Raw genomic sequence first — 27238 nt, forward strand, 5'->3', positions numbered from 1 at the left:
TACATCTTGGTCTTTTTTTTTTTTTTACTTTTCGTACATTTGCACTGAGCTGGAGATGTATGGAAGACAATAGTATGAGCAGGTAAATATGTACATAACTTGTTGCAACATGTTTGTGTCAACAGTTTTAAACTGTTATTAATTTAACATGTTGGTGTATTTTTGAAGCTTCTGGTGTTTACGGCCTGTACATGTGTCACAGGTTGACCACCGTGTCCTAAAACTGAATGTAGAATCTCCAGACTGTCCACTGTGAAGTTTAGAAAACCGCTCTGAAATGTATTTGTAAAAGCGCTTTCAAATGGGGTTTTGATTTGGCACTGTTTTTTCCTTAGTGTTATGTCACTCTATACTGTTTGTTCATACTTTTTGTTTTTTTATTATATGACAATTTATTGCATTGTATTTAATTTTGCTGTTATGGAAGACTTTAGATTCCATTTGCTTTTTTGAGAACCTGTCAACAAAACCCATTCATTCCTATTTTACTAAGGCAACTAACCTACGTAAAATAAGTGACCATATCCAATCTTCAGAATGTGTCCTCAGTGACAATAAAATGCTGCAGGAACCCCAGTAATCGGGTCCTGTGTGGAATCTCATTTCCTGTGTTACATCTGGAGGTAGACAATGGAGTTGACTTCAACACAAACTTCTCCACAAGTGCAAATGTTATATGTTGAATCTTTAAATACTTAACATGTATTTTCTGCCACTAGGTGTTTCAATCCAAACAATAGCAGATATCCATTGCAAATCCACCTCTTTTGTTAGTACCCATCACAATAAAAACTCTAAACATACATAACTGCATGAATTTTAACCACTTACAGGATTTCACTGAGAAAAACATAACATTTAGAAACATAGTCATATTATTCCATTCTAGTGATATTTAACAAACAGTGAAGAAATTAACAATTATATTAGAATTTGAGCATTGTTTGGAAATATTTGTTATATTTCAAATACACAAGAAAATGTCCAACATAGTCCTAGCTGTTTTTAAATATTTTTATCCAGAAATATCACAAAATTGGGTTTAACTTTTAGCTGTGCACATTTTCAGTCAAAATCAGTGCAAAAAAACTATATGGGTGCTTCTGTGAAACTGGGTTCATTTCAGTACCTGGCACTTTTCCAGCTTTTTAGACCCAATAAAAAAAGAAATGTAGACATATTTCCTCCCAGGATGTACCTAATGATGACCTTAGATAAATGCAAAAAAATTATACTCTTGCTGTGAGCCATCCCAAAATTAATAAACTTTAAATAAAATATTGGTGCCAATAATAGGACCAAAATTGGGACAGGAAACGCTACGTAGGTGTCAGTAGATTTTATCTTGAAAACATTGCTGAAATGGTTTTTATATACTGCTATAAATAAAGACACTGTATTTTTTCTAATCCAGACATGTAGGTTTTTCATGAAGCGCAGTTTCATTCCAGATTTTGTGCGTAACCCATCGTGTCCACTCACATTACATGCAGAACCTGCCCATTCAAACATAAACAAATTGCGAGTGATTTTGCAACAGCAGCCATTTTTGTGAAACACTCTAACCAGTGCAATTCCCAAAATGTACCTGTGAGAGACTAAAAAGATATCCAAAAAACTAGTAGTGGTAGTAGTGATTTTCGTGTCATTTTTACCATGTTACATGCGGATTCTTGTATAAAAATAATATAAAAATAGTTTCTCTTTGATTTCAGTAAATATTTATTTTTAGAATAGACCCAAAGTGCTTCCAAACTTGCTTCATAACATTAGTCTATATCTGGTTTGAATTTCTAGCCCCTCTGTCCTGTTTTTAGTGACCAGTTTCGTAGAAGCACGCATATGTAAAAACACTGTCATAGGCTGCTGTGCACTCTACTAAATAATACACATCTATTGCTTACTTTAAAGTGGTCAAACACAGCTCAAACACCTGTGGCTCCTATACGTCATGTCAGATGAGGAGCTGACGATGTCTTCTGGATAGCTGTCATTTCCATTCTCCCGCACTCTCTTTGGGACATTCCACATTGATTTTGCACAGTGTTTAGGTTTTTCCTTTTTGTTTCATGATCAAAGGCCAAAGCTTTTGATCAGGACTTCCAAAGGATCCCTCTTGTTTTGCTGGCGAGCACACTGACAGGACAGTAGTGGAGCAATGATAATTACAGCTCCCATTTGGTGTCCCTGGATCTGGCACCGAGAGCCAGTCGCACCCTCAGGCCAAGGAGAAAAAGGAAAGATTCTTGGACGGTTAAAAGAGGAGAAGGAGAGGTAGAGAAGAGGAGATGCAGGTCGCTGACAAGGAGGCGAGTCAATCGAAAGAACAGGCAGAAAATAGGATTACTTTGTGCCGTGCCGTGTTTTTAGGGACTGTGGTGGCTGACGGATGGACAATGATCATATATTTGGGGACACCTGATTCACCATCTGACTTTTTTTCCTACAAAAATACAAGATGACAGAAGTGACATATGTATTCTGTTTGTTAATATGAGCATTTTTAAAGTATATTTTACAGTTTAAACAATGAACTATAATGCTCCTATGTGATACACAGCTTCATACAAAAACTTTTGCATAGCAACAGTACAACCAGACCCCCCATACTGATATTTGTGATTTGCACTCAGACCTTTACATCTGAACTACAGTGTGACTTCACGCCATTCTGACCAGACATGTACCCCGTCACAGTAATCTCACATTATGACAGGCTGAAAGGTTGGCCTTTATTCACCCCAAACAGCTACTATTCATCCCAGACTCTCCTTTCTGTTCACTTGAAAAGACCGAGTGGCCTCCTGTGCCACTGGAGGGCTCGTCTGTGTGTAAATGACCTTGATGCTCCGTCGCATAGTTCATAAACACAGAGCTTTTATAAGACACGGGGAGGTCCTCCACATCAACGGCTCTCCCGCTGTGAGTTTTGTCATGATTATGATGAGGAGGAGGGGATTATGTCGGAGAGCTCTGATGGAGATGTTACCAACACTTAACAATCAGTGCCACACACAAGACATGATAATGCTATTGTTAATGATCACAGAAGAAACTGAGCAGAGGAGTTTCGCTGTTGTTAGGGAGGGAACCATGACTCGTTATTTAGTCACATTTTTTATTGTAGTTTACCAAACTCAGCATGAACCAAGGCACTCAAATGATTTTATTTTGCTTAATGAACCTAGAGACTGTTTGTTTCGAGACTTTAACCTCACACACAACCTGCTATTACTGGCCTACTTTTTAAAAGCTGTTGATAAATGGTGATAAATGGACCACAAATGTACTGTAATACCATACAAAATGAGCTGAATATGGACTTGAATACAGTTATTATTTTCCCTTCTTTTTTTTTTTTTTCTTTTTTTTTTTTTTAACAGTCGGGTTATAATCCAACACAAAGATGCAACAATAAACATCAACTTCAAACAGTTAAAGAGTACAAAATGTTTTAAATATATTAAATGTTCTATTAGCAACAGCCTTGTTCTCAAGAAAATGTTAGCGAGACTTGACAGGAGGCAACAGGTAAAAACCGTTTACTACTGTGTACAAAATTAAAGACTGAAGTTGCAGCTATGTGACATTAGGTGTACAAATAGTCTGTAAAATGCATTAAATAACTAGAAATTGCTATGTCACGACTGAATTAAGAGATGAGAGAGACTGCATGATTTCAAACACTGTTTCTAATCTATTAGCTGAAGGTTGATGAATGAGGGGCAGGAGTCGGATAAAAGCATGCGTTCACAGACAAACAGAGGTCAACTCAGGAAATCCAGCATGTGATCCCAGTAGTTAGCTTTCTTTCTGTTGTATAAAGACATGTACTGACAAAAAAGCGCATTTCTGATATGATTTGTTAAAGTCAGTAGAGGTTTCCATCTTGTCTGCGCTAATCAGGAACAGTGTCTCTTATCAACGAATATTAAAGTGATGCAGTTATCGCAACATTTTTTTGTTTTTTCAAAGTAATTTTTCAATATTTTCCCTCATATTTTGTTGAGCTTATAAAACAGACAAAAAAAAAACAACAACAAACATTTGTTGGCTTCAAGCCTTCATGTGCCTTTTGAGTTCTCTTAAAGTCACCCAAATGTTTGCCTCCAGCTTACAGACGAAGAAGATCGATGCACAGTACAAATCGATGGGCACAGACAGGTACTGCTGTCAGACTGAAGCCTGAGGATAATAGGACTCTACTGTATTGGACTGTGTTACTGAATAATCATTAGAAAATGGAGAAAATAACTTAAAAGTACACATTTTACTAACTCTACAAATGTTATACCAACAAATGTACACTTATGGGACAGGAAGATGGAATAATAAAAATATGATTGCCTGTCAGAGTTCAAACTTAGGCAGCTAGGAGGGAAGCATAGGCAGGAAATGAGTGGATGGGTGTCTTCTTCGGGCCTTGTGACCTCGCCGTGGTTTCCCCCGCCCGTTCAGAGAAACAAACATCTGCCTGCCACCGTGCTTCCAACGAAGGGAGGCGTACGTGTTGTATCCGTTCTCCTCGATGCGCTCCTTGAACTTACAGCTCGGGTTGTACTTCACCTGCGAACAGAGGCAGCGGTTACAGAGGTTGTTATGGAGAAGTCTGCAGATAATCCCTCACTACTGGCTTTTCCATTGGACATCTGTGCAAAACTTCACTGATATTTCATAAATGTCGAAAAAACAGAAGTGTGTAATATCGTTTTTTCCATTAAATTACAAATATGATGATTTGTTTATTTATTATCGCGAGATGACTAGAGAAGTCATTCCATAAACGTGGCGACGAACATAAATATCATGTTGATTTACAGATATATTAATTACACTGGTCTACAATTTTTTAGAAATGATTTGCTTCAGACATTAAATGTGCTAAATGTTACGTATTTTAATAATATTAATTGGAAAATAAATGACAAAAGTGCCGGTTTGCTGATGTTTTCAAGGTATATGATCAAGTGTTATTACACATACTGTAAATATTGGTTTATGTACAGGGTGGGGAAGCAAAATTTACAATATTTTGAGGCAGGGATTGAAAGACAGTGTATGACCAAGTAGTTTATTGAAAGTCATGAGAATTTTTTTGCCACAAGAAAATTCACATAATAGAAAATGTTTTTATTCTATGTGTCCTCCTTCTTTCTCAATAACTGCCTTCACACACTTCCTGAAACTTGCGCAAGTGTTCCTCAAATATTCGGGTGACAACTTCTCCCATTCTTCTTTAATAGTATCTTCCAGACTTTCTCGCAATAGTTTTGCTCATAGTCATTCTCTTCTTTACATTATAAACAATCTTTATGGACACTCCAACTATTTTTGAAATCTCCTTTGGTGTGACGAGTGCATTCAGCAAATCACACACACTTTGACGTTTGCTTTCCTGATTACTCATATGGGCAAAAGTTTCTGAAAAGGTATGGATAATAGTGTTAGGTATGATTATGACATCAATATATGTTTGGTTTCGAAACAATTGACGTAGTGCCTGCTGAGAAAAAACAAGTAAATGTTCATTGTAAATTTTGCTTCCCCACCCTGTATATTGGTTTATGTACATTTATATAATAGTTTTATAAATCTTCCACTAAATAGAACCTGTAAAGTGAATGTATTCTAATGTGCAGACAGTGTTTTGAAGTAGATCTTGTAGCTCTGAGACAAATATTCCTTTTGAGTCAAACCCATTCTCTCATTAATTCTTGAGTTTCACATTTCGACCCAAGGCTGTATCTTGGAAAGTTCAGCAAACCAGCATTTTTGACTTGATTTTTCTTTATCAGTGACTCTCATGTGGTAAAATTTCATTACTTTTATTCTGGAAGCATTTTCCTTGTAGACCAGTGTTATTATTATATATTACCCCTCTATGCCATACTATTTCCTGGTGTGTCCACACATACCGCGCCATGTTTCTTTTAAAACTCTTGCTCTGCGCTTGCGGTAACATCCATCAACATCTGTTTTTTTTTTTTTTTTTTTTTTATTCACGTGACTCTAGTAGTGGAAAAAGGTCTTTCCAATGCAGCTACACCCAAAAAAAACACCTCTTGCCAGCGCAAAAACTTTTCATCGAAAAACGAGAATTTGGGTGAAATTGACGTTTTTTCCATTAGGTAAATTTTTATGCGCAAGTTATATTTGCGCAATTTGACGGTCAATGGAAAAGCGACGACTGTTAGTCCTGCTGTGTTGCACTCGGCCAACTTCCAATCACAACACAAATGGTAATGTCTGGTGTTGCAGTAAGATATTTTCCAGGTAGATTTATTTTTGAGTCCAATCCTGAATATTACAAGTTAGTCTCTGATCTGCCATCTTCTCTACCTCACATCTTGAATCATCCACATCATTTGAAGATGGTAATATTATTAATTACCAAAGTGTAAGAATGAATTTCATTAGTGTATCTGTGCTAATGGCTACTGGTTATTGTATCTGCAACGTCACAAATCAAACTTTAAGGTCTGGAATTTCAAGACTTTTTCAGTTTGAGACCCAAAAAAATGTCAACGTTATGGAAAACTCATGAGCTGGATGCAGTGTCCAAATGTCATTAATGGCATAATAAGCATAACAACAAACAGATGAATGAAACAAATCATACACAAACAGGGCTCTAATATTCACTTTTATATCACTGCATTGTTAAATATTTTACTCTGCCAATATGTGACTCAGTAAAATAATTGTCTGCCTTTAAGTTTGGAAATGGCCGCATTACGTACATCTAAAAATGAGTTTTAAGCTGAGAACAGGTATTTTCCTTCTTTAGTGATTACGTTTGTGCAGGGGATGAGGGTTTTAAGGATTGTTTCAAATAAGACAGCAATCGAGAATTAAATCATTTGTACAGTGTAATTTAACCCATAAAGACCCAGGAGCAGTTCCAAAATAGTCAGTGATTTATCACCATTTATAATATTATCCTCTTTATTTTGCATTTTTTCAGTGAAAATCTGGTATTTTCTTATGTTTAATTCACTGATCATGTAAATGTCCATAAAAGCTCAGATTAAAGTTGAGGGTTATTATGTCAGAAACAGAAAAAAACTGTGGAAAAAGTGAGTTTTTCAGTAAAATTTATCATTAACTGAACATAAAACAAGTGTCTCCATTCTCTGTCATTGATCCAACTTCATGGGTTTTACTGTTGAATCAGTGTTGTAGAAGATAATAGTGTTTCCATGTTCACTACAGAGCCTCTGAACATCCAAATGGGTCATATCTGATGATCATGAAAAGATAACAAACTGTATTTTACACCCGTTATTTCAGAGTATTTATAGGTTTAGTGGTTCAGAAGTTAAACAGTAAACATTTTAGATCAGTAGATGATTTGGGTCACCAGTGACTGTTTGGGTCTTTATGGGTTAAAGCATTGTAATATGTTCTAAAACAGGATTATCTACAAATTGTATTAAAGTTTTCACCAAGGCTGATGTATGGTAATACTACCCCAGAGTCTTTTTTAATGACATTAAGTAGTGCTTTCGACAGCCCATACAAAATACACTATTACCCATAAAGTTGGAATAATGTTGTTTTCAGGCACATTCCTCTTTTTTTATTCCTTTTTATGCATACCCTCATCACCTTTTGCCAGGTGCAATGATTACATACTGAGTCCCACTTACACTTTATCTATCAACAATAAATCCCATTGTCACAATCATTTCATGAGAAGAGGTAAAGATATTTTATCCCAACTTTATGGGCAACAGTGTATTATCGTGGCATCGTGACAGATTTGATAGATAACATCCCAAAACTTGCAACTAATTGTGTGACTAGACACCACATGTTGTGGTGAGTGACAAAATATTTTTTTAGGACAAGATAAAAATGAGGTTTTATCAAAGCTGATCTGTGAGGACAGCAGTCAACAACTAAGCAAAGCCCACTTTTTCATGGGTGGTTACCACTTCTTATCAGTTAGTCAAAGAGTCTTGAAAGATATTGCAGTGACAAGAGGTTCTGCTGCATTCCCTTTTTCAGATTGTTATCGTGCTGCCAGAATGAGGCCCTCTCTGTGATAGGATCAGGATAGTAGGAGCCTGGCATGATTCACCTGCCCTCCTCTTATTATAGATGGATCCATCCAGGCTGTAGTAAAGCCCTGGGTCTTCAGGCTCATATTTGTTTTGCTTACTGTGTTGCTTCTTGAGGGCACTGTTATTATCACTTCTCGCTGACTGATCGCCGGTCCCTGATTTTGTTTTTTGTAAGTGCATAAGCTCTTCGCCGTGCACCTCAGGCCTGATGTGTGGCTGATTCGAACAAAGAGCGGTGATTACTTTTGAAAGCTTGCTGTGCGAACAACAATTGGCAGATGGCACGCAAAGACTTTAAAGGAGCCCAGCTGGCTCTTTGTCATTGCTGGTTGGATTTCTTTTCTCTGAAAACTATTTTGACAGTGGAACAAGCCAACTCAAGCTGCAGGTATCATCAACCAGGGCCCAGGTGTACAGCCATGATTGATAGCAGCACTCTGACCTCCCCCTGGACTTTCTAACAGAAGATTCCTGAGATCTCCCTTCACTTTAGTCAAATCAAACATGTTTGGGTAAGCACTTATTTGGGACCCCTATGCACCTCCCTGGCCCTCACCGCCCTTCCTTTCTCAGCCCTCCCATCTTGACCTCCAGAAACAATGTTGCCAGGTTGTATACGCACCGATCCAAAGAGCGTGCCTTTCTTGGACATAGCTAAGTACAGCCCAGTGCTGACAGATTTGATGGCAACAACTCCCACACTGACAGATCGGATTTCCATCAGGCCTGGAAAATAAAAGGGAACAAGAGTCTGGGTTAGAAACATCTAGCTCTGGGAGTTCCCCCATCAAAAGCCACCCTGACATTAGTGATTAGAATACCAGACAGCCATACACTCGAGGGAGAGAGACCAAGACAAGAGGGAAAAAAAAAATATCAGACAGGCTCGACTGGCCTGAGAGAGTTCGGAAACCAGCCCAGATCAGCAGCAGGAAGAGCAAGAGGCTGACATTTGATCAATATTACAAAAGTGTAATGACTGTATTTTTTTCTTACAGCTTTATTTAACAAATCATGAATGAGCCCCAGAGTTAAGTGTGTGAATTATATGTGATTTCAGCTGCTGCACATCTTTCAACAAAGCAGTAATAACACATGGATATTGTGAAGCAGAAAAGGATTGTTGTAGTTATTGTTTTCTTTGCCATTGAAGTTATGTTATGTAACTCAGTCAGAAATCAATTTTTACCAGTGAGGTAATGTTTCAAAGTTTTAGTCATTTTACTCTACATGATTATATGCACTGTACATTATAATTTCACATTTTAATGTCATCTTTATGGTTCACTTTGAAACACTAACCATGCACTTCAGAGATTGGTTTTACATGATGTTACTCCACATTGATTTGTCTCATAAGTGTTTTAAATGTTCTACCTCTAGACTTCTGAAATGTTTGTCTTGTTCTGACCATAAATAATCATATAAACCACAATTAACCTTGTAATTTCCAATAATCCTCACTTAGTATGAGAAATCAAACATAACAATTTTAGAAATCAACTTCTACGTTAACACTGATTTTGCATTTATGGTGATAATTATTGACAATTGACATGAATATTTCTAATCTACCCTTACACTGTTGTCCATAAAGCTGGAATAAAATAATTTTAACTTTTGTCATGAAATGATTGGGACAATGTGATTTACTCTCAATAAATAAAGTGTGAGTGGGACTAAGCATTGCACCTGGTCAAAGGTGGTTACTCATGTGTATAAATAGGAATAAAACGAGGAATGTATCTGAAAACAAAATTATTCCAACTTTGTGGACAATTTTGAATTGACTGAAGGCACATTTAAAACTAGAAGCACTCGGAGAGCGCAGACCTCCGCCAAGGCTGATCAGTGGCCCCCCACGTGGGCCCCCCCATGCCAAGGAGGTTATGTTTTTGCCAGGGTTTGTTTGTTTGTTTGTCTGTCTGTTTGTCTGTCCATTAGTGTGCAACATAACTCAAAAAGTTATGGACAGATTTTGATGAAATTTTCAGGGTTTGTTGGAAATGGGCCCCCCCGTGGGCCCCCCCACCCCCGATCACCACCAAAATTTAATCATTTCTTCCTTATCCCATTTCCAACAAACCCTGAAAATTTTATCAAAATCTGTCCATAACTTTTTGAGTTATGTTGCACACTAACGGACAGACAAACAGACAGATAAACAAACAAACAATCAAAAAAACAATGGCAAAAACATAACCTCCTTGGCGGAGGTAATCAATAGAAATAGACAGTTCTATAAGTCATTGGTGTGATGTGTTCCAACAGTTTTATATTTATGTAATTTCGCTCATATATAAAGCCCATAAATATATTTGGTAACACAGATGTTCTATTGGCTCATGTTAAATCCTCACTTAATACTAGATAAACTGATATATGTTAACATTAGTAAAGAAGATGACTGGTGATCACATGTATTAGAACATTTATGATATAATGTAAGTACACAGTAAAACAATTATTTTACTATACTATACTATACTATACTATACTATATTATGCTATGCTATGCCATGCTGTTAATATAGGCCTAGTTGTTATACTGTACATATTATACAGGGTGTACATAAAGTTTCTTTTCAATTTAACAAATAATTACAAAAGCAAGTTAATAGACAAGTCTGTGGAAATTATTACAAAATGAGAAGTAGATAATAAAGTTTTTTGCTTCATTTAATACACATCTATTTGGGCACCATTAGCTGCACAAAGCACATCAAGACGTTACTGGATTTTCGTCATGTTGGTTGTATCGTAGCCTCATCAGTGGCGTCAATGGCATCAGTGATCTTTTCCTTCAGGTCGTTGATGTTCTGTATCTTTGTTCAATACACAATATCTTTAACATAACCCCGCAGAAAGAAATCCAGGGCAGTGATATCTGGTGAACGAGGTGTCCAGGGAACTGGACCATCCCTTCTAATCCAACGGTCTGGAAATGTTTGATTTAGGAACCCACCAACACCCAGAACCCAATATGGTGGTGCACCATCTACCTGGAAAATGATGGTTGGTTGAAGGTCATCCGGTTGTGGTGCCACATATTCAGTCAAAAGGTCAAAGGTCAACATTTGCACCAAATGATCTTTTGTTGGAGAAAAATGGACCAATAATTTGATTACTCATGATCCCACAATGAGATTAAAAACTTTGAAAACCACTGAGTACATAGAACAAATCTGATTAACAAATCTCATCAATTGCTTTTGTAATAATTTTTTTTTTTTAACTGTAAAGAGACTTAAAGTGGACACCCTGTAGTTTTAAGCCCAGCCCCAGTGTACTGTATCTACTTTGACAACCACAGTGTTACACCTATCCAGTGTCCACAGCCAGTGCAATGTGATCCTGTTTGCCTGCTTAGATTTATAGGAGCCTCTTGACTGAGACACTTTGTCCTGATGATGCCCAGTGTTGTTTACCAGGGACACAGAACCCGTGTCTGCCGACCACTTATGCAGCTCCTCATGCTCACCTCAGTCCATGAAAAAGCTGGCAAACTTGTGGGCTAATTGTTTCCTCTGGGCACTTATTGCAAACAAGTCCCATGTGGCTCGCACTTGATCTGCTTTTTGTCTGCGTACAAATTTAAAGGCATGCACCCACTGTCACGGCTACAACGGGGTAATGTTTTTGACATCATCTGAGGGCTTGTCGCAGGATGGTGAATAGTCGCTGATTGCAGGAGATGAAACTTTTCTTTTGAATGACTTCTTCTGGTGTTATTCACCCACTTAGACCTTCAAAAGCACCCTGATGTGATCTTCTATCTAATCACAGCAGAAAATCTTGTTGTTACACCCCTGAAAACCTGATCTGCCAAGGGGAAAAAAAATATTTTCCTTAAAGTAGCAAGCCAGTGCTGGATAAAAGCGAAAACTTGCTTTGGAAAGATGTAAACCTAGCTGAGGGTGCTGAAGGATAGGGTGACCCAAAGCTGGCAGGAAATGAAGCATCATAAACACAGCAGTCGGCCTCTGACCACCCAGATGACCATCCCCCATCTGCGTAGGAACAGTCATGTCCTGAACATGACTGAATGAATATGAAACACACAGGAGGTTCTGCTGATGATTTTCTTAATCAGAATAGGAATAAAAGACATAGTAGAAGATAATGTGTAATAGTGTGGGATCATGCAAATTTAGTTTAATGTATTAGAGTAACTTATTATGTTCATTTAGGTTATATACAACTATAGTATCATATATGAAGCTAGACATGATCACCTGATTCAACCCCAGGTCAAAACACTGCCCCCAAAGGTTTGCACTGTAGGCTCTATGCATGATGGGTAATCACTTCATCTGCATCGATCGCTCTGGAACAGGGTCAATCTGGACACATCAGACCACATGACCTTTTTCCACTGAAACACAGTCCAATCTTTATACTTCATATCAAACTGATGGTTGTTTAAGAAATGAGAAGCTACTCACTGCATCAGTTATGGTTAAAGAACTTTTTGAAGCTGAAACATATTAATTACTGCAGTAAATATCCAATGGAAGGATCTGAAATATTTGTTTAGTTTTTCATCGATCGCAGTTGATGATTTACGTTGAACACAATTTCTCTAAAATGAGCAGCTGTGATGTAGTGGTTTTTTTTTTTTTTTTTGTTTACAAATGTTCCTCATTCTTCCTCTCCTACAGTGTCCACTAAAAACACCACACATCCTCATTACAGTCAGTGTTTGTTTTGTTTATTCTGGGCTTGCTGAGCTACGTGGGTATTAACTTTGGTCCACACTCAGTATATTAGACCAGTGGCTCTCAAACTTTTTACAGTGGAGTACCCTCTGAAATATATTTTTTTAGCCAAATACCCCCTATTCTTGAGTCAGCATTCTCGATATAATGGCAAAACTTTTGAGGATCTGCGCGGGCCTCCTTTTGTACATGTTGTGTGTTGTTGTCCGTAGAATCACCGCTTGGCTTTAACCACAAGTCCATAGTTTAACCTGACACTCCCTTGACAAAAAATGGTGACTGAAATGTGGCACGAGTTCACATTGGGTCTATTCTGATATTTGGGTTAAGGGGACCTCTGAGTTTTTTTTAAATATTGAAATGAAATAAGCTCAGGAGTGTTAATTTTATTATATGAATGTATTTATTGTGTTTTATATTTCAGCATCATTATTTATTTTGTATTCAGTACACGATGAGTTATTTAATGCCTTTTTCCAAAAAAATTTTAAGTATCCCCTGGACCTTTTCCAAGTACGCCTGGGGATACATGTACCGCCATTTGAGAAAGACTGTACTAGACAATAATGTACCTTAACACTGGATGTTACCCGCTATGAAACAGAAAAAACAAGAAAAGAAAGTCTAGTCTGAGATGCACTCCTGTGGATAAGCTCATCTAAAGAAATGGAAGCATAACTTTATAGTATAATACATTTCTGCAGTTAGAGCCTGCTAAATCCCTTAAATGTCACATACTAGACCTTTAACTTGAACATAAAGGTAAGGCTGACAGTCCTAATTTGACAAATGAACAATCAAATACTTATTCATTCAATATTTTCCAGGTAACTCCGGCATTATTCACATATAGTATCCAGTGATCCTCTTACGAGTGCACTTGCTGATACCTTCAGACAACTATAGCTGGTTTCTGAGAACACATCTAAAGGAACCCTTAAGACTTAAAGCACACATCTGTGTCTTCCATCACTCTAAACCCTTAACTATCTGAACATCACTAGTCATGCTTACCAAGTGAGGTCATCTGTGCACGGACACAAAGTACAAAGAGTAAAAAGGAGGGAAGAAAAGAAGGGGAAGGTAAATAAACATAAAGTCCTGTTGAGTGTCTTTCTTCTCTGACAGGAACGTGTAAATGAAGCCCTCTCTGCTCACCACAGCTGCAGGGAAGGAGGGAATGCCTCAGTCCAGTCCATCCAGGTATCAACCCAGCTGCACCCCCATCATTCCTCCGTTTCCTCTGATCCTCCGAGGAAACATTAACACTTTGATGGCAGTCTCCGCTTTACGAGCTGTGTTTACAAACACCGGGTGTGCTATGGTGGCACCTGGAGCGTGCAAGAGACTCATAAGCAATTAGCTGCAGCCCGGCTGGCGATTGGAGTGCTGCAAGGATTTATGGGGGATTAGTCCAGGCCAATGAAAACCGCTGGTGCCTGAAAGTGGTGCCAGCAGTAATTGCCATTATTTGCTGGTTTGAGTTCCAGGCACAGTAGGTGTGTTGGAGGCATGTTTGTCACTTCTGAGACACTGCAGAGAGCTGTGAATGTGGTGTTCACATTGACTGGAGAAACTGATATTTGAAGATCTGATTCATTGTTAAGTAAACATTATTTTAATGTATGATAAAAGCCTTTCTTTCTTTCTTTCTTTCTTTCTTTCCTTCTTTCTTTCTTTCTTTCTTTCTTTCTTTCTTTCTTTCTTTCTTTCTTCTCATACCTTATGTGTCTCTCCATTTATACATGTGGGTGTAGCAGGCAACAGACACAAAAGATCAGAGGACATGAAATGGGTATTTTCAAATTGCTAAGAAGAATCACTTGGGCACTGGACGCTTGACCACACATCTATAAAGACCGGTTAGATCCATATAACTCACAGTCCCCCCTTTGAAAAGTCACTCTATTGTGTTAAAAGCCTGAGAAATCAGAGCAAAGTATTTCAGGCTATTATAAGGCTTTCCTACCTGCTGAAATTCAAAGTCAATTTACCAGGAGTCTATATTCTGGGTTTAACCTTAGTACTTAAGAATTTAACACATGTTACATATTATCCTCTATAAATATTTACTTACAATTAACAGATTTTTGCACAGAGCTTGACAAAGAAACCTGTTCTCCCACCCTCTCTCACCCTTAGAAACACAGACAAATGACCTCTTTGCCTTATCTAACATATACTGAGTTGTACAAGTACCTCCTTCTATTGAACCAAGTACAAGTTTGGTATGACTTCATGTATTTTGCCCACACAAATGGGCAGTAACATACTATCTGTCCCATTAATAACTATTCTTCTTCTGCTGAAATTGCTTAATAAATCTATGTTATTTTGGAAAATACAGTTTAAATTCTCTCAGGAAATGTTGCAGATTGCTGAAACAACATCCATATTAGAAAGAACAGAAGGAAACAACAGGGACAAATTAATTCTTTGACTTGCAGTGAAAACTGAAGGTCAGTTTTGCGCCATATTCTGCTGCACGAGTATCAACTGATGGCCCCATTGAGCTCATGAAAAAGGTACTTTTGGCTTCCCATTTGCAATTGGCAAGATCTCTTAACCTTTGACATGTTTTGGCTGGGACTGTCAATAAGCTCAAGCTGCCATTACAAGCAAATCCTGCACTATACATGTCTAGTCAACTGTGGACTTGCCATTTATTTCTCCTCTATTGGATTTTTAAAAGCATAGAAAAAGTCCTTTACCCAGTCCTTTTTTACTCTTTCTTTTCTTTTCATCCCCCATTTTTTGGACGTTAGCCCATCGTCAGATCATTCAAGCCTTTTCTGACCTTGAAAAAGAAGGCAGAAAGGAAAGAGAGAGACACTCTCACGGGGTTCCCTTTTGTCAGACTCATGGTATGGGGGAGGAGGAGGAGGAGGAGGAGGAGGAGGAGGAGGAGGAGGAGGAGGAGGAGGAGGAGGAGGAGGAGGAGGGAGGGACTGAGTACAGGGTGAAGGTGCTGGTTATATGATGGGGGTTTCAGTGGTGGGGCAGGTGCTTCCAATGGCTGCCCCCCACCCCCCCGAACCACCCACACGCCCCCAAAACGATCTCTTTGTTACTCACCTGTGAGGTGAAGAGCTAGACAAGATCTTATAAATGACCAAGAGTTCTGAATAGGGCTCTACAAAGTGTGAAAAAACGGTTCTTTCCATCACAAATTATAAGTAGAAAGAGTGAAAGACTGAGAAAGAGAGAGTGAGTAAATGAGATTTTTCTGCTCCTTTCCTCCTGTCTTCTTTTTGTTCCTTTCCCAGGTCTTTAATTTCTTGGGTTGCCCCCTTGAGCAGCCCTCCATGGCTCAGTGCTCGACCAGAGCAGAGCCTGGGAATCTTGGAGGTCCCGCTGTGCTCCTGCTCTTGATTGACATACCTTTTCAATTATTTCACAGTTTGCTTGCTTTTTAAATGAAGAGGGCCCTGTTGTTTTTTTCCTTCTGCCCTCCTTTTCAAAACACAAGCTTTTCATGTCGGGTCTGGGCCGCCAGGCCTAATGGCTGTGACCAGCACCTTTGATCTGCCATGACCCCCTCGAAGGGCCTGGTACTGGGCGAAGCAGCCGCCTGAGTGTATCAGTGCAGACAAAGGCTGCATCACTCACTACTGCTTTAAACACCTTGAGATATTACCATGAGAACAGGCGCCTTCACAGTGTGTGATATCAAAACTTCCATTCCACATTAACCCTTTGGTGTACAGTAAAATATGAAGCAACAATTAGCAAAGATTAGCTGGTTTGTGATAAATTTTCTACATAGTGGGAAGTTGACCCTTTTTAACAAGTTTTTTGACCACCAAAGCTGTGTGCACAATAAAACAATAAAGACGTCACACTGCAGACAAGTACAACTGGGGCCTCTGCCATTCATGTGGTGTAGTTGGTTCAATATTGTTCAGCAGATTCTAATTAATTTGACAGATAGAAACAAACAATACAGCTACAACACATCCCTCTGGTGCTGCTTGTATTGGATGGAGAATTTCTAAAGATTCAAGGATTCAAGGAGACTTTATTTTCCATACAAGTACAGGTCACCTTAATTAATCAGGTCCCAGTATAAAAGACTAAGATTTCAGCAATTTCATAAGTTTGTTGATGTGCAACATATAGAACAGAAGAATAGAACAGAATGTCTTTATTGTCATTGTACAGGTACAGTGAAACTGAAAAGTGCAATCGTCCTAGGTGCCATAAAAAGTATAAATAATGTATATAAAAGAGTATGAAAACAGAAATATAAAAGAAAAACCATGATGGCATCAATAACTAAAAAAAGACCAAACTGATGAAAATGGATCTAAAAGTGTTAGTACAATAGTTTGTCTACTACGAATTGAATGGATGGTGATCTGTGTCATTTCATACTGTATTCCTATTTGTTTACAAGTAGATGTGGGTCAAAGCAGCATCATCTGCAGTCAAAGTTTTATCCCAGAGTATTGGTTGCAAGATCATTACAAAACTTCTCTGACAGTGCAACGTGGGGCCATAACCCAAAGGTCATCACGTTCATCATCTTGTGCTTGACACCCTTGTCTGGCTAAAGGCCTCAGTATAGTGACATGGAGTCTTTAAAGGCAGCCAGGGATATGTGTGACATGACGACACACTGCCTTTTCTTTTCATTGCCCATAATAAATGACCATCACATGGTTTGGGCCATATAGTTCATGCCCTGACAATATAATGTTCAACCTTTGAATAAAAAGTCAGTTGTGGTCTTTGGAGTACAGCAGTTTATCAAATCCAAGGCAAGTGGTATGTCAGCAGACTCAGTGCTTCTGTTTCAGTGGCACCCAGATCAGATCATTGTGTGGAAATAAGAAGAATTCCAACACCTCATATTGATCAGTGGTTGACAGATAAAATAATGTCTTGTCAGGAGACGCATATACTTGGACCTCCACAAAGTGGTATGTGATACTGGACCAGCAATGATCTCACTGCAATGAGTGGCTGATATGAAAGCTGATCATCAATTTGGTCTGGAAGACAACAGAACTATGGAGACAGGAAGGGATAATTTACAGGAAACACAGTGTGCCTGACTTAGATGGACTGAACACATATCCTGCTCCCTTCTGAATATTACTTAAAATCTTTAGGCATTCCTGTTACACTTGTTGTAAAGGTAAAGTCAACTCATGTGTCTGTTCAGTTCAGCAACCATGACCTGAAAACAATGGAATTCAGCCATAACTAATTTTATTATTAGGCTATTTTATCTCACATGGATTTGGTGATTTGAACCAGATATAAAACAAATATAATAAATTGAGTGACAGATACACCATGAAATACTTTTTGTTTTATTAAAATTCTAAAAACAGAGAACTGGGTCAAGAGCTTTGGGAAAAATGGCATGTTTACATAACCTGTGAGACAAACTTGTAAACCTTTAAGTGTAAAAATTGTGTTGTTTGTCTAAGCAATGAGATCTCTGTAATCCCTTGACCTCATGACCTGTTTGTTTTGTTTTTTGTTTTTGAATCTGTAAAAAAAACCCAAAATTTTCATAAATAAAGAGTTTGAAAAAAAGAAAATTCTAAAAACAGGAAGAAATTTAAAAAAGACAAAAGCAATGCATAGGAGATAGAATTGGGTTGTATCCATATGACCATTATTATTTTATTCAGGCTTTGTTTATATATAACAATTTAAAAAAAAAAAATAAAAATCTGTATTTTCATCCAGACGAAAAAGAATTTAATTTTTTTAAAAAATTTATTTTGGCTTAATAATAACATATAATGACAAGGTGAGCACTAAATCAGAGACTACAGGTGTGTGTTTTTGTCTTCCATCTTCTATTTTTTTTAGGCAAATTTTCATTTTTCTCATCTTGTTGCATCCTTTCAACATAATAAATACTACTATTAACCATTTGACTTTTTCAGCTTTCACTCAGAACCAAAAATCAATCTTGAAGCTTGACAGGAATAATGACTTCTTAGGATGAATATTATATTAACTGATGTGAAAATTCTTTTTATGACAACATGATAAAAAGCCTTATTTCCCATATTGGAAAAATGATGGTAAATGCTGGAACCCAATCTTTAAAAAAGTGAACTATATATTTGTCTTATAATCTTCAGCTCATTATTATTTTAGTCATTTTCTACATCTATTTGGTGCTTTCTCCCAGAATGCATCAGGTTGCTTTCAATCACATGAGGCCACACAAACTATATGGCAATTTTTGTACACAGATTGTGTAAAATACATTCAGCTGTGTACTGTTGTTCTGTCTACTGTGTACTTTTACTTTTCAAAACATCAATAGCAAAGCCAAGTAAAGTCAAAATGATAATTTTATCTGGACCAAAAAAAAAAAAGCAAAAAATCAATCTTCATCACACTAATCAACATCATCTGCTCAACAGGCTGAAACTATTTTGACCACACCCCCAATCAGTGATGTCATATCATGTGTTTTACATCTGGCGTCTTTAACACCACTGATTGGCCCACTACAATGATATTCTAAATCAGATGATTTGTCCTTAAAACGTACAGATAATGTAACTTTCATTTTGATTGAATTTCTTACGATGTAGAAATAATCACTCAGTCAATACAGTTGAAGTATTAAAGCTATTCATACTAAGGATGTTTCCTTTACTGTGAGGTTTACTGTGAAACTGCGATCACCATTATCAGTATTATGAGAAAACAAGCCTTTTTAAGTTCAGTTAGATGTGTCCACAGTTCTTGTACTGTAATCAGATCATGCATTTCTCTCTGACAGACTCTTCAGTAAAGAACATCTGAATTTCAATAATCAACAGTAAAGATAACTCTAATATTGCACTAAAGTTGACCACTTTATCCTATTAGGTTTATTAATTAATGTATGAATTCTTCAGTTATGGATAAAAGTGTGTTTTGTGGTATCACAGTGACCTCTGCCTTTGACCTTTGTCAATACACTAATACATTTATCCGTGAATCCATTTGTGTCAAAACTGATAACATTCTCTCAAGGCTTCCACTTACTCTTGAGAACGGACAGACCTGAGATCACAGCGACCTTGACCTTTGGCTCAATTTTATCTTTGAGTCAAAGTGACTTTATGTTTAATTTTAAGACGTTCTGTTGAACCATTCCCAAGATATTGTGCTTCAAACAAAATGGGAACTGACCAACAAACATATCTTTTTATAGAGATTATAAACGAATCAGAAAATTGGAGAAAGATGTAATATTCTCCTTTAAAGGTTCTACTTGTAAGATTTGTGTGTGCACATGTACTTACATGAAATCTTTTGGGCTTGAGCTGGTTGTTTTATGACATTAGCTAACTTCATTTCGAAGCTGACAGCTCTCTCTATTACCTACAACCAGGAGAAAAGACATAATGCACTCTTTCCTGTGCTGAGACCTTTACTTGTTTTCTTCTTTTTTATTTCTACTGTTAGCTTAGAAGTGCAATCAGCTAGTGTCCAAAAAGTTCTCAACACATATGCACACTCACATGCATATCTTCCACATTGAATCTTTAAATGATTTTCCTTTTCTTATATTTTCTTACATCAATATAAACGTGTCCTTAGTCGAGTCAGTGTTCACACATATGTTTTATATACACAGTGATGAAATGATGACATTTATTTTTGTGTGAAGCACACTAAGGCTCAACATTCATATGATGCAATACCCTTACAGTTTTAATGGACCAACCAGTACTGAACAGCAATATAAAGTTTATAGTCTCTTTAACAGCAGCTGTGACTGCCACTTTAAGTTCTCCACTGTTGCAGCACAGGACTGGTGCTTTGGTGTGTTTCATGTATAATTGTATGTTTGTGGGTCTGTCCTTCTGTTGGAGAGCAGGGCTACAGGCACTTACCTCCCTTCATTCAACTGTACCTGTCTGTCCTTCAGTCCTCCTGTCTTCCATCTGCCAGCCTGTTTTTCACTGTCTACCCTTAACTTTTTCTCTAACATCATATTTCTTTCTTATACTCAGTCTGGTTGTTTCCCTGCCCCTGTCTCCTCTCCTCTCTGTCCCTCAGGGGCCAATTCGCACTGGGTCTCTGGACATGAATCATATTTATTAACTTTCACTAGACTAGAGTCAGAGTGATCACACATAAATATGAAATGAATCAAAAACTGAAAGACTGAGACCGTCATACACAGGCGCTGCTCATACAGTTCATTGTCAGCTCTCCCAGATCTCAAATTTTATTTTTCATATAAAAAAAAAGCTAAGATGGAAGAACAATTGATCACTAACATTCTCCACGTATAAGGAAATGAACTTATTAACCTGACCTCTGTTCAACAATCATGTTAGTCAACCCAATACACACAACAACACACAGAGTAGGTTACGTGGAAGTCTGAACAGCATGTGTGCATGTTTGTGAGCACATTACCGTGCATGTAGCCCATCCCAACAAAACGTAAGACGATGGCTAGAAAAAGGACAGGAAGAAAGGAGAGAAAAGACTTCCCTGCCCATGTATCATTTACTATTCCCACATTCCATTAAAGTCTCTGGAGGAATGAGAGTGCAGATGGCAGTGATAACATTATTGTTCTCCTGTCTTTTTAATCTGTCAGTCCATATTCAACACTCAGCCTGTTCAGGTTTTTCAGTTTTATTCACTTTTAGTAATAGCAACATTATGTATTTACATTGATCGTGGTAGTATTTGTAATAGATGATCATGTTTGGTGTGGGATGTGGAACTGCAGAAGGGCACCTTTAGGTATCAGTCACTTGTATTATTGAATAGGTAAAGATCAACTGTAAAAAAACAACAAAAACAAAAATCCTACAATATCTCAAAAGGAGCTTATTATTTGGTGGGTTTTGAGTGCAGGCTGGTCCTTAGGCAGTTCTCCCTGCTTGCCAGCCTGAGCCACTAAGAGAGGTGTAAAGCAGACAATTTACTTCTCTACAAGCCCAGTCTCAATTTTTTTGAGCCTGTGAACAAGCCACATGGCAGTGATCTGCTGAAAGCTGACTCCCACACTCCCTCTGCCCCAGCCTCGGCCGCAAGGGGTGACATTCTCTCTAACACAATCCAGGGGCTGGTCCTCTTTCAGGACTTGCACTCGGCCCTGTTACCCCCACCTTTTCATACGGTGCCGCTGGAAGAAGTACTCCAGGGATTAACCCAGCCAGGTCTTTCAAAGGCCATTAGAGCAAATTACAGGTATCCTGTTACCAGTGCGCTGGGACAGGCCAGGTGAGGGGCGCAGAGGCCAGGCGGGAGAGCAGGGGTCAGCCTGGGACAAAAAGACAAGGCCACCCTGGGCCCCACTCTATCAGAGTGTCTCGCTGGCTCCACAAACTGGTAGGCTTGGATCTATGAATGGCTCACTTGATGGGACCTCAGAGACATTGTCTCACCACCGTAACTTTAGCCTTTTTCCTCAGTAGCCCCCACCCCTACAACTAAGTCTCCCCACCATGGTTTCTTGTTTTTCGATTGATGTGGGCATGGCTTTAACAAGATAAACCATTGCAAAAAATGACTACAAAATCTGAGACAAACTCTGTAAAAATGTGCCACAAAGATACCATTGCCATGAAATGACCCAAGTGGTCAGTGGCTATTCACCCTGTGGGTCCAAATACTAGAGCAGTGTCCCCTGTTCAATTCCCAGCTGCCTGGACCATTCACCATGTCAGTCCTCTACTCTCTGACCCACATTTCCTATCTGTTTCTATCAAATAAAGGCAAAATGTCCCAGAATAATGTAAAAATGTAAATGGCATACATTAGTACCTTGGCATTGTGAATATATACCATAAATAACATAAACTGAATAATATCCTAACTGCATTGTACTGTCAATCAAAAGGACTCTGCTTGGGTTAAAAATGTCATTTGAATTGCATTAACCAGCATGACTTCAGACTTAAATTGAAATTGTAATGCAACCCACAATCACTGATGTGTGTTTCGTCAAAGTATCAGTATGCTGCAGGCATCGTGGGACTGATGCTGATGATAAAGTATGGAGATGGCCACAGAGTTCCGGATCCTGCCATTTTCTCTAGATTTCTCTCACACACATATTCTCACTAACACACACATGCCCTGAGGCCACTTGTGCCTGCCACACTCACACAAACACACACATGTGCCTCACCCTATCCCAACCAGTGGATGACAATCTAGTGAAGGAGCTGCGGAAGTGTTTCATTAGCCAATTACCGCTGGTAGATAAAGCCTGCGTTCCCACAGTCCACAAGGCCGGGGGGTCAAATGTGACCAATTACCCTCCATCCCTCCACAGGACAGATTAGTCTGTCTGATTTATCCCCAGACAGACTGACCCAATAGTCAAGAATCACCACACACATGGACATGGAGGTGTCCATATATGTGTGGTGAAGCTTCTCATGAAACTGTAAAAAGATTTAGTCTCTACTTTGTCAGTTTAGTTTAGTCTTTAGTTTGGTTTGGATGGAAAGATGAGTTCAAGAGGTGGCAGTGACAAAGCCAAATCTACCAGAGTTGTGTTCAGTATTCTTTGCTACCATACACATTCACCATCAAACAGTAATTAGTCTACCTGCCTGTCTGCAACATTTACTCTTTGCTAGTTTACGTCCTTGAACATGCTAAGCTGTAATTGTTTGTAATGGAACATCAATCTGTTCATTAGAGACCTCCAAGAAGCTAAATCAGAGGGTAAAGGCCCTCCTGTGTTCAAACCCCACATTTATAAGCTTGGTGGGGGTACACCAGTCAGAGAAGGTAATGCTAGAAGACAACCTGATGGAGTGGTTGGATGGTGGGGTGGAGGTCTTCAGTAGTGAGGTTGAGTGATAGCAGGGGTGAAAAAGGTTAATGAAGCCACAGTGTGCACCCTGTCTGCTCATCTGTGCCTGTGTGGTATTGAGAGGCTGCAATCTGACCAACCAAGAGGCCTTTTCTTTAATCAAGGAAGGAGAATGAGGAGGGCAAACTGCTTCCAAATCATGCATCACATCCGTAACAAGCGAACGGCAAGCTATCAAAGGCTTCACAGATAGTTACGAGCAGATCTGCCCACCAAGAGCTTTGTGACTCATGACTTCTGAAGTTTCCTGCGCTTTGGTACCCTGGGAGGGGTGGCCGGGATGGTGGGATGCACATAAAGACTGAGGTCACTCTCCTGTGCCACTAAATAGTAATAAGCCTGATGTGTTGCATCTGGTTTGGCTGGTCGTCCAGACGAGGCTCAGTCTCTCTAAGTGGAAACATAATGAAGAGTAAACAAAGGCCTTGTTTACAGTTTTCTACCTTCATCTTCACTGAGAAAACTCTTCACCCAGTTATTAAACAGCAGCCACATCTGAACCAAACCAGAAATTGTCTGTCGCTTTAAATCAGTGCACTGACAGAAAACTTAAAAAAAGTTTAGTCTGACTTGAAGAAAACACTGGAGTGCATTTCTGTTCTGTAAATGACTTCAGATACTCAAGGCAACAACATGTGAGCAGCATGATGATACAATTAAAGTATAATAGCAATTTTTTTTGCTTTTTTTTTTGACAGATTTAATTTAGACATTGACATCCATATGACTTTGACTTGCTTTGTCATTCAAAGCATCTTTAAAATTTTGAGGACAGAATTGACTGAATTTCTCTTCGTAATTCTGTATTCAGCTGCAGTCTGTCTGAGAGTGTAAGTGTGTGTATGTGTGGTTCAGGTGTGCAGCCATGTTCCAGTGAGTGAGCACTAGGACACTGAATATTCTCTGTGGCCTGAACTTGCCCCATATTTACATTATTAAAATGAGATGGGCATACAGGGAGGTGACAGAAGGCACAAGAGAGAAATCAGGCCCCTGTCAGAGCTGTCACTTGCTCCACTGGCCAAAAAGGCCCTGACCCCAATTCTATCCACTGCAGGGGAGAAAAAGGAAACATGGACACAGTGGGAGATGGAGGTGGATGGTGATAGGTAGAACAGAACAGACAGACATGGAGATAATAGTGAAAGATATGTGTAAAGAAATATAGAGAAAAATTATGTTTAGGCAGAGAATGAAACTCTTATATCACAAAAGTTCTCTCATAGCATTACAGCAGCATTATGTACAGATAATATACTGCTCATTCTAGTTATATGGGAACTTAACTGTTACCTTTTAGAGGAAGATACTTCAGAGATTTCCAGTGGCTACATGGGAGTGGTCCAGTGTGTGGCGTGGACTGTACTGTCTCAGCTATATCGTCACTTTGAACCACCCTCTGTGTTCTAATGAGGCGCATGTCCTCAGATGAGGAAAACTCCCATGTGCACACAAATTAGCACACATCAATGTGCATGCAAGCACCCGCATACACACGAACGTCCCTGAATTGAGTGCAAGGTAAGGTCTGTTTCATATTAGCCATTAGGGAGAAGGAAACGCACATCTTTTTCAGTTTAGGATCCACTTCATGCTCCCGCAATGGCACAAGTATAAACACAGGCACAAGCATTTTAAATGTACGCACACATTCAAAGAGGTCTGACACGATACTTACATCCTGCTCATGTTCATTTAGCAAAATGGCCGTAGAGATAAAAAGCAGGTATGGGTGAATGTGTAATGCAGTTCGGAGAAGAGCTTGAATGGTTTCAACCTGTTGCTATGTGAGGACCTGCAGTGGAGTCGATGTATTTAGGTCTCGACATTTGCATTAATTATCCTACTTCTGCTTTCAGGAAATGCATTTACAGAATGATTATTCGGTCCAGATATTGACTGATCTGCTTCAGTCTTCAAGGCACAACATGCTCGCTTTCATATTCATGTATACATTTATACATATACATTTCATATATGCAATTTCTCTCTTTGTTTACTTTAAGATCCAGTTTGAAGCAGATAGAGCCTGTTTCTACCATTTTGGAACCAATTTTACTATGCTTTGCCCATATTCAAACGGGAACTCTCGTATTCAGATAGATGCTTAAGATCACTGTGTACAGAGGTGCAAAGATGGCTAAAACTGATAATGACAGACACCTTGGAATACATTTATTATGGGCTGCTTTCAGCTGTGTAGTCATTACTCAGACATTCTGCCTATTGTCATATTGTGTCTGGTTCAGAGAAAAGAACTAACAATCAATTTTCTTATCTGTACTTAGATTTTTATGTTTCTGACAACTTTGAACTCTTTCTCCCTACATTCAATGACAACTATTTGTATTGCATATTTATTATATTTTCAAAACAGGCATACTACATTAATTTTAATTTGTGTCATTGCACATCCTTCCAGTGTCAAGGCTGAAAAAAAAAAAAAAGAGATCTAACTGCAAAGGCATTATAAACTTTCAAGTTCTGTTGTTGACATTGTTTGCAGCAAAGGTAATGTTAATTTTTTTTCAGTTTCTTGTGTTTTTTATTTGAAGTTTGATTGGTTTAATAGTGTCATATTCACTCCTATGGTTACTTTTTGCTTTTATGCCTTACATTTTAAACACTCCACCTTCTCACTTTTAGCGGACATCAGTTAGAATCATTATTTTATTGTTAGTCAATAGTCATCATGGTCTCATCAACTTTTTAAAAAGTTTTTAACGCACTAAAAGCGCTGTGTGTAAAGTGAAGCCACTCTTCCCTCTTCTGTCATGAGCAGTGTTGGGAATAACGGTGTTAAAAATAGCGGCATTACTAACGCCTTTATTGTTTTCCAGTAACAGGTAATGTAATGAATTACTATTTGAAACGTTACAATGCCGTTACTATTACCGGCAATGAAATATGGTGCGTTACTATGCACTGATATATAACAGCTGATATCCGTTGTGGCTCGCTCAGCCACGCATGAGAGGTGGGACGTTTGCGGATGAGTCGAGTCTTTTGAACGGCTCTTTTCAGTGAATGAGAAGAACCGATTCGTTGCGAGCCGTTCGTTTACGTACAGTTCTTATACTCAAATTGCCCACACTGCCTTCATGCTTCACCTGTGTGCCCCATGAGTCTGAGTTGTCCACACTGCCTTCACCTGAACGACTAATGACATCTCCAAGTTTGAGTGGTCCGCAGCACACCCATTCACTTGAATGCAGCTACGTGTGCAGCTAACTTAGGGGAGGAGTTATCAGTGAGTCCGACTGACTGGACTGAAGACATTTACCGCTGTATCAAGGAGGAGCGACTGAAAAAAGTGGAGATGTGGGATTAACTGGAGGAGCATCTTCTTCCTATAAATGCATATGCACTTACGTGGTGGAAAAGCCAGGCCCTGGTGGACCCTGGTAGACCCCAGCCTCACCACAGTTATGGTATGAAGTACCTGTCTGCTGTTCTACTCTATGCAACTGGCCTGTGAAACACGCTCAAAAATCTGTTTCCTTTTACGTATAGGAAGGTTTTTCAAAAAAGTAACGCAATAATTAGTTTCCCTGGTAACTAATTACATTTATGAAGGAGTAATTCTGTTACTAATTCAATTACTTTTTTGGGAAAGTAATTAGTAACTATAACTA

At 38.6% G+C, this 27238-nt stretch overlaps 1 protein-coding gene across 1 annotated transcript in view; it reads right to left on the reverse strand.

Moving 5' to 3' along the window:
• Positions 1 to 3378: 3378 nt before the first annotated feature.
• Positions 3379 to 27238, reverse strand: part of fgf22 (fibroblast growth factor 22) — a 33503-nt gene continuing 9643 nt past the window's right edge. The window contains exons 2-3 of the mRNA XM_030132544.1: positions 8689 to 8792; positions 3379 to 4566 (exon numbers count right to left, since the gene is read on the reverse strand). Of these exons, the coding sequence (XP_029988404.1) occupies positions 4372 to 4566; positions 8689 to 8792 (299 nt within the window). The 3' untranslated portion in view covers positions 3379 to 4371. The remainder of the gene's footprint in view (positions 4567 to 8688; positions 8793 to 27238) is intronic.

This window comes from Sphaeramia orbicularis, chromosome 4, assembly GCF_902148855.1.
Source record: "Sphaeramia orbicularis chromosome 4, fSphaOr1.1, whole genome shotgun sequence".
Lineage (NCBI taxonomy): Eukaryota > Metazoa > Chordata > Actinopteri > Kurtiformes > Apogonidae > Sphaeramia > Sphaeramia orbicularis.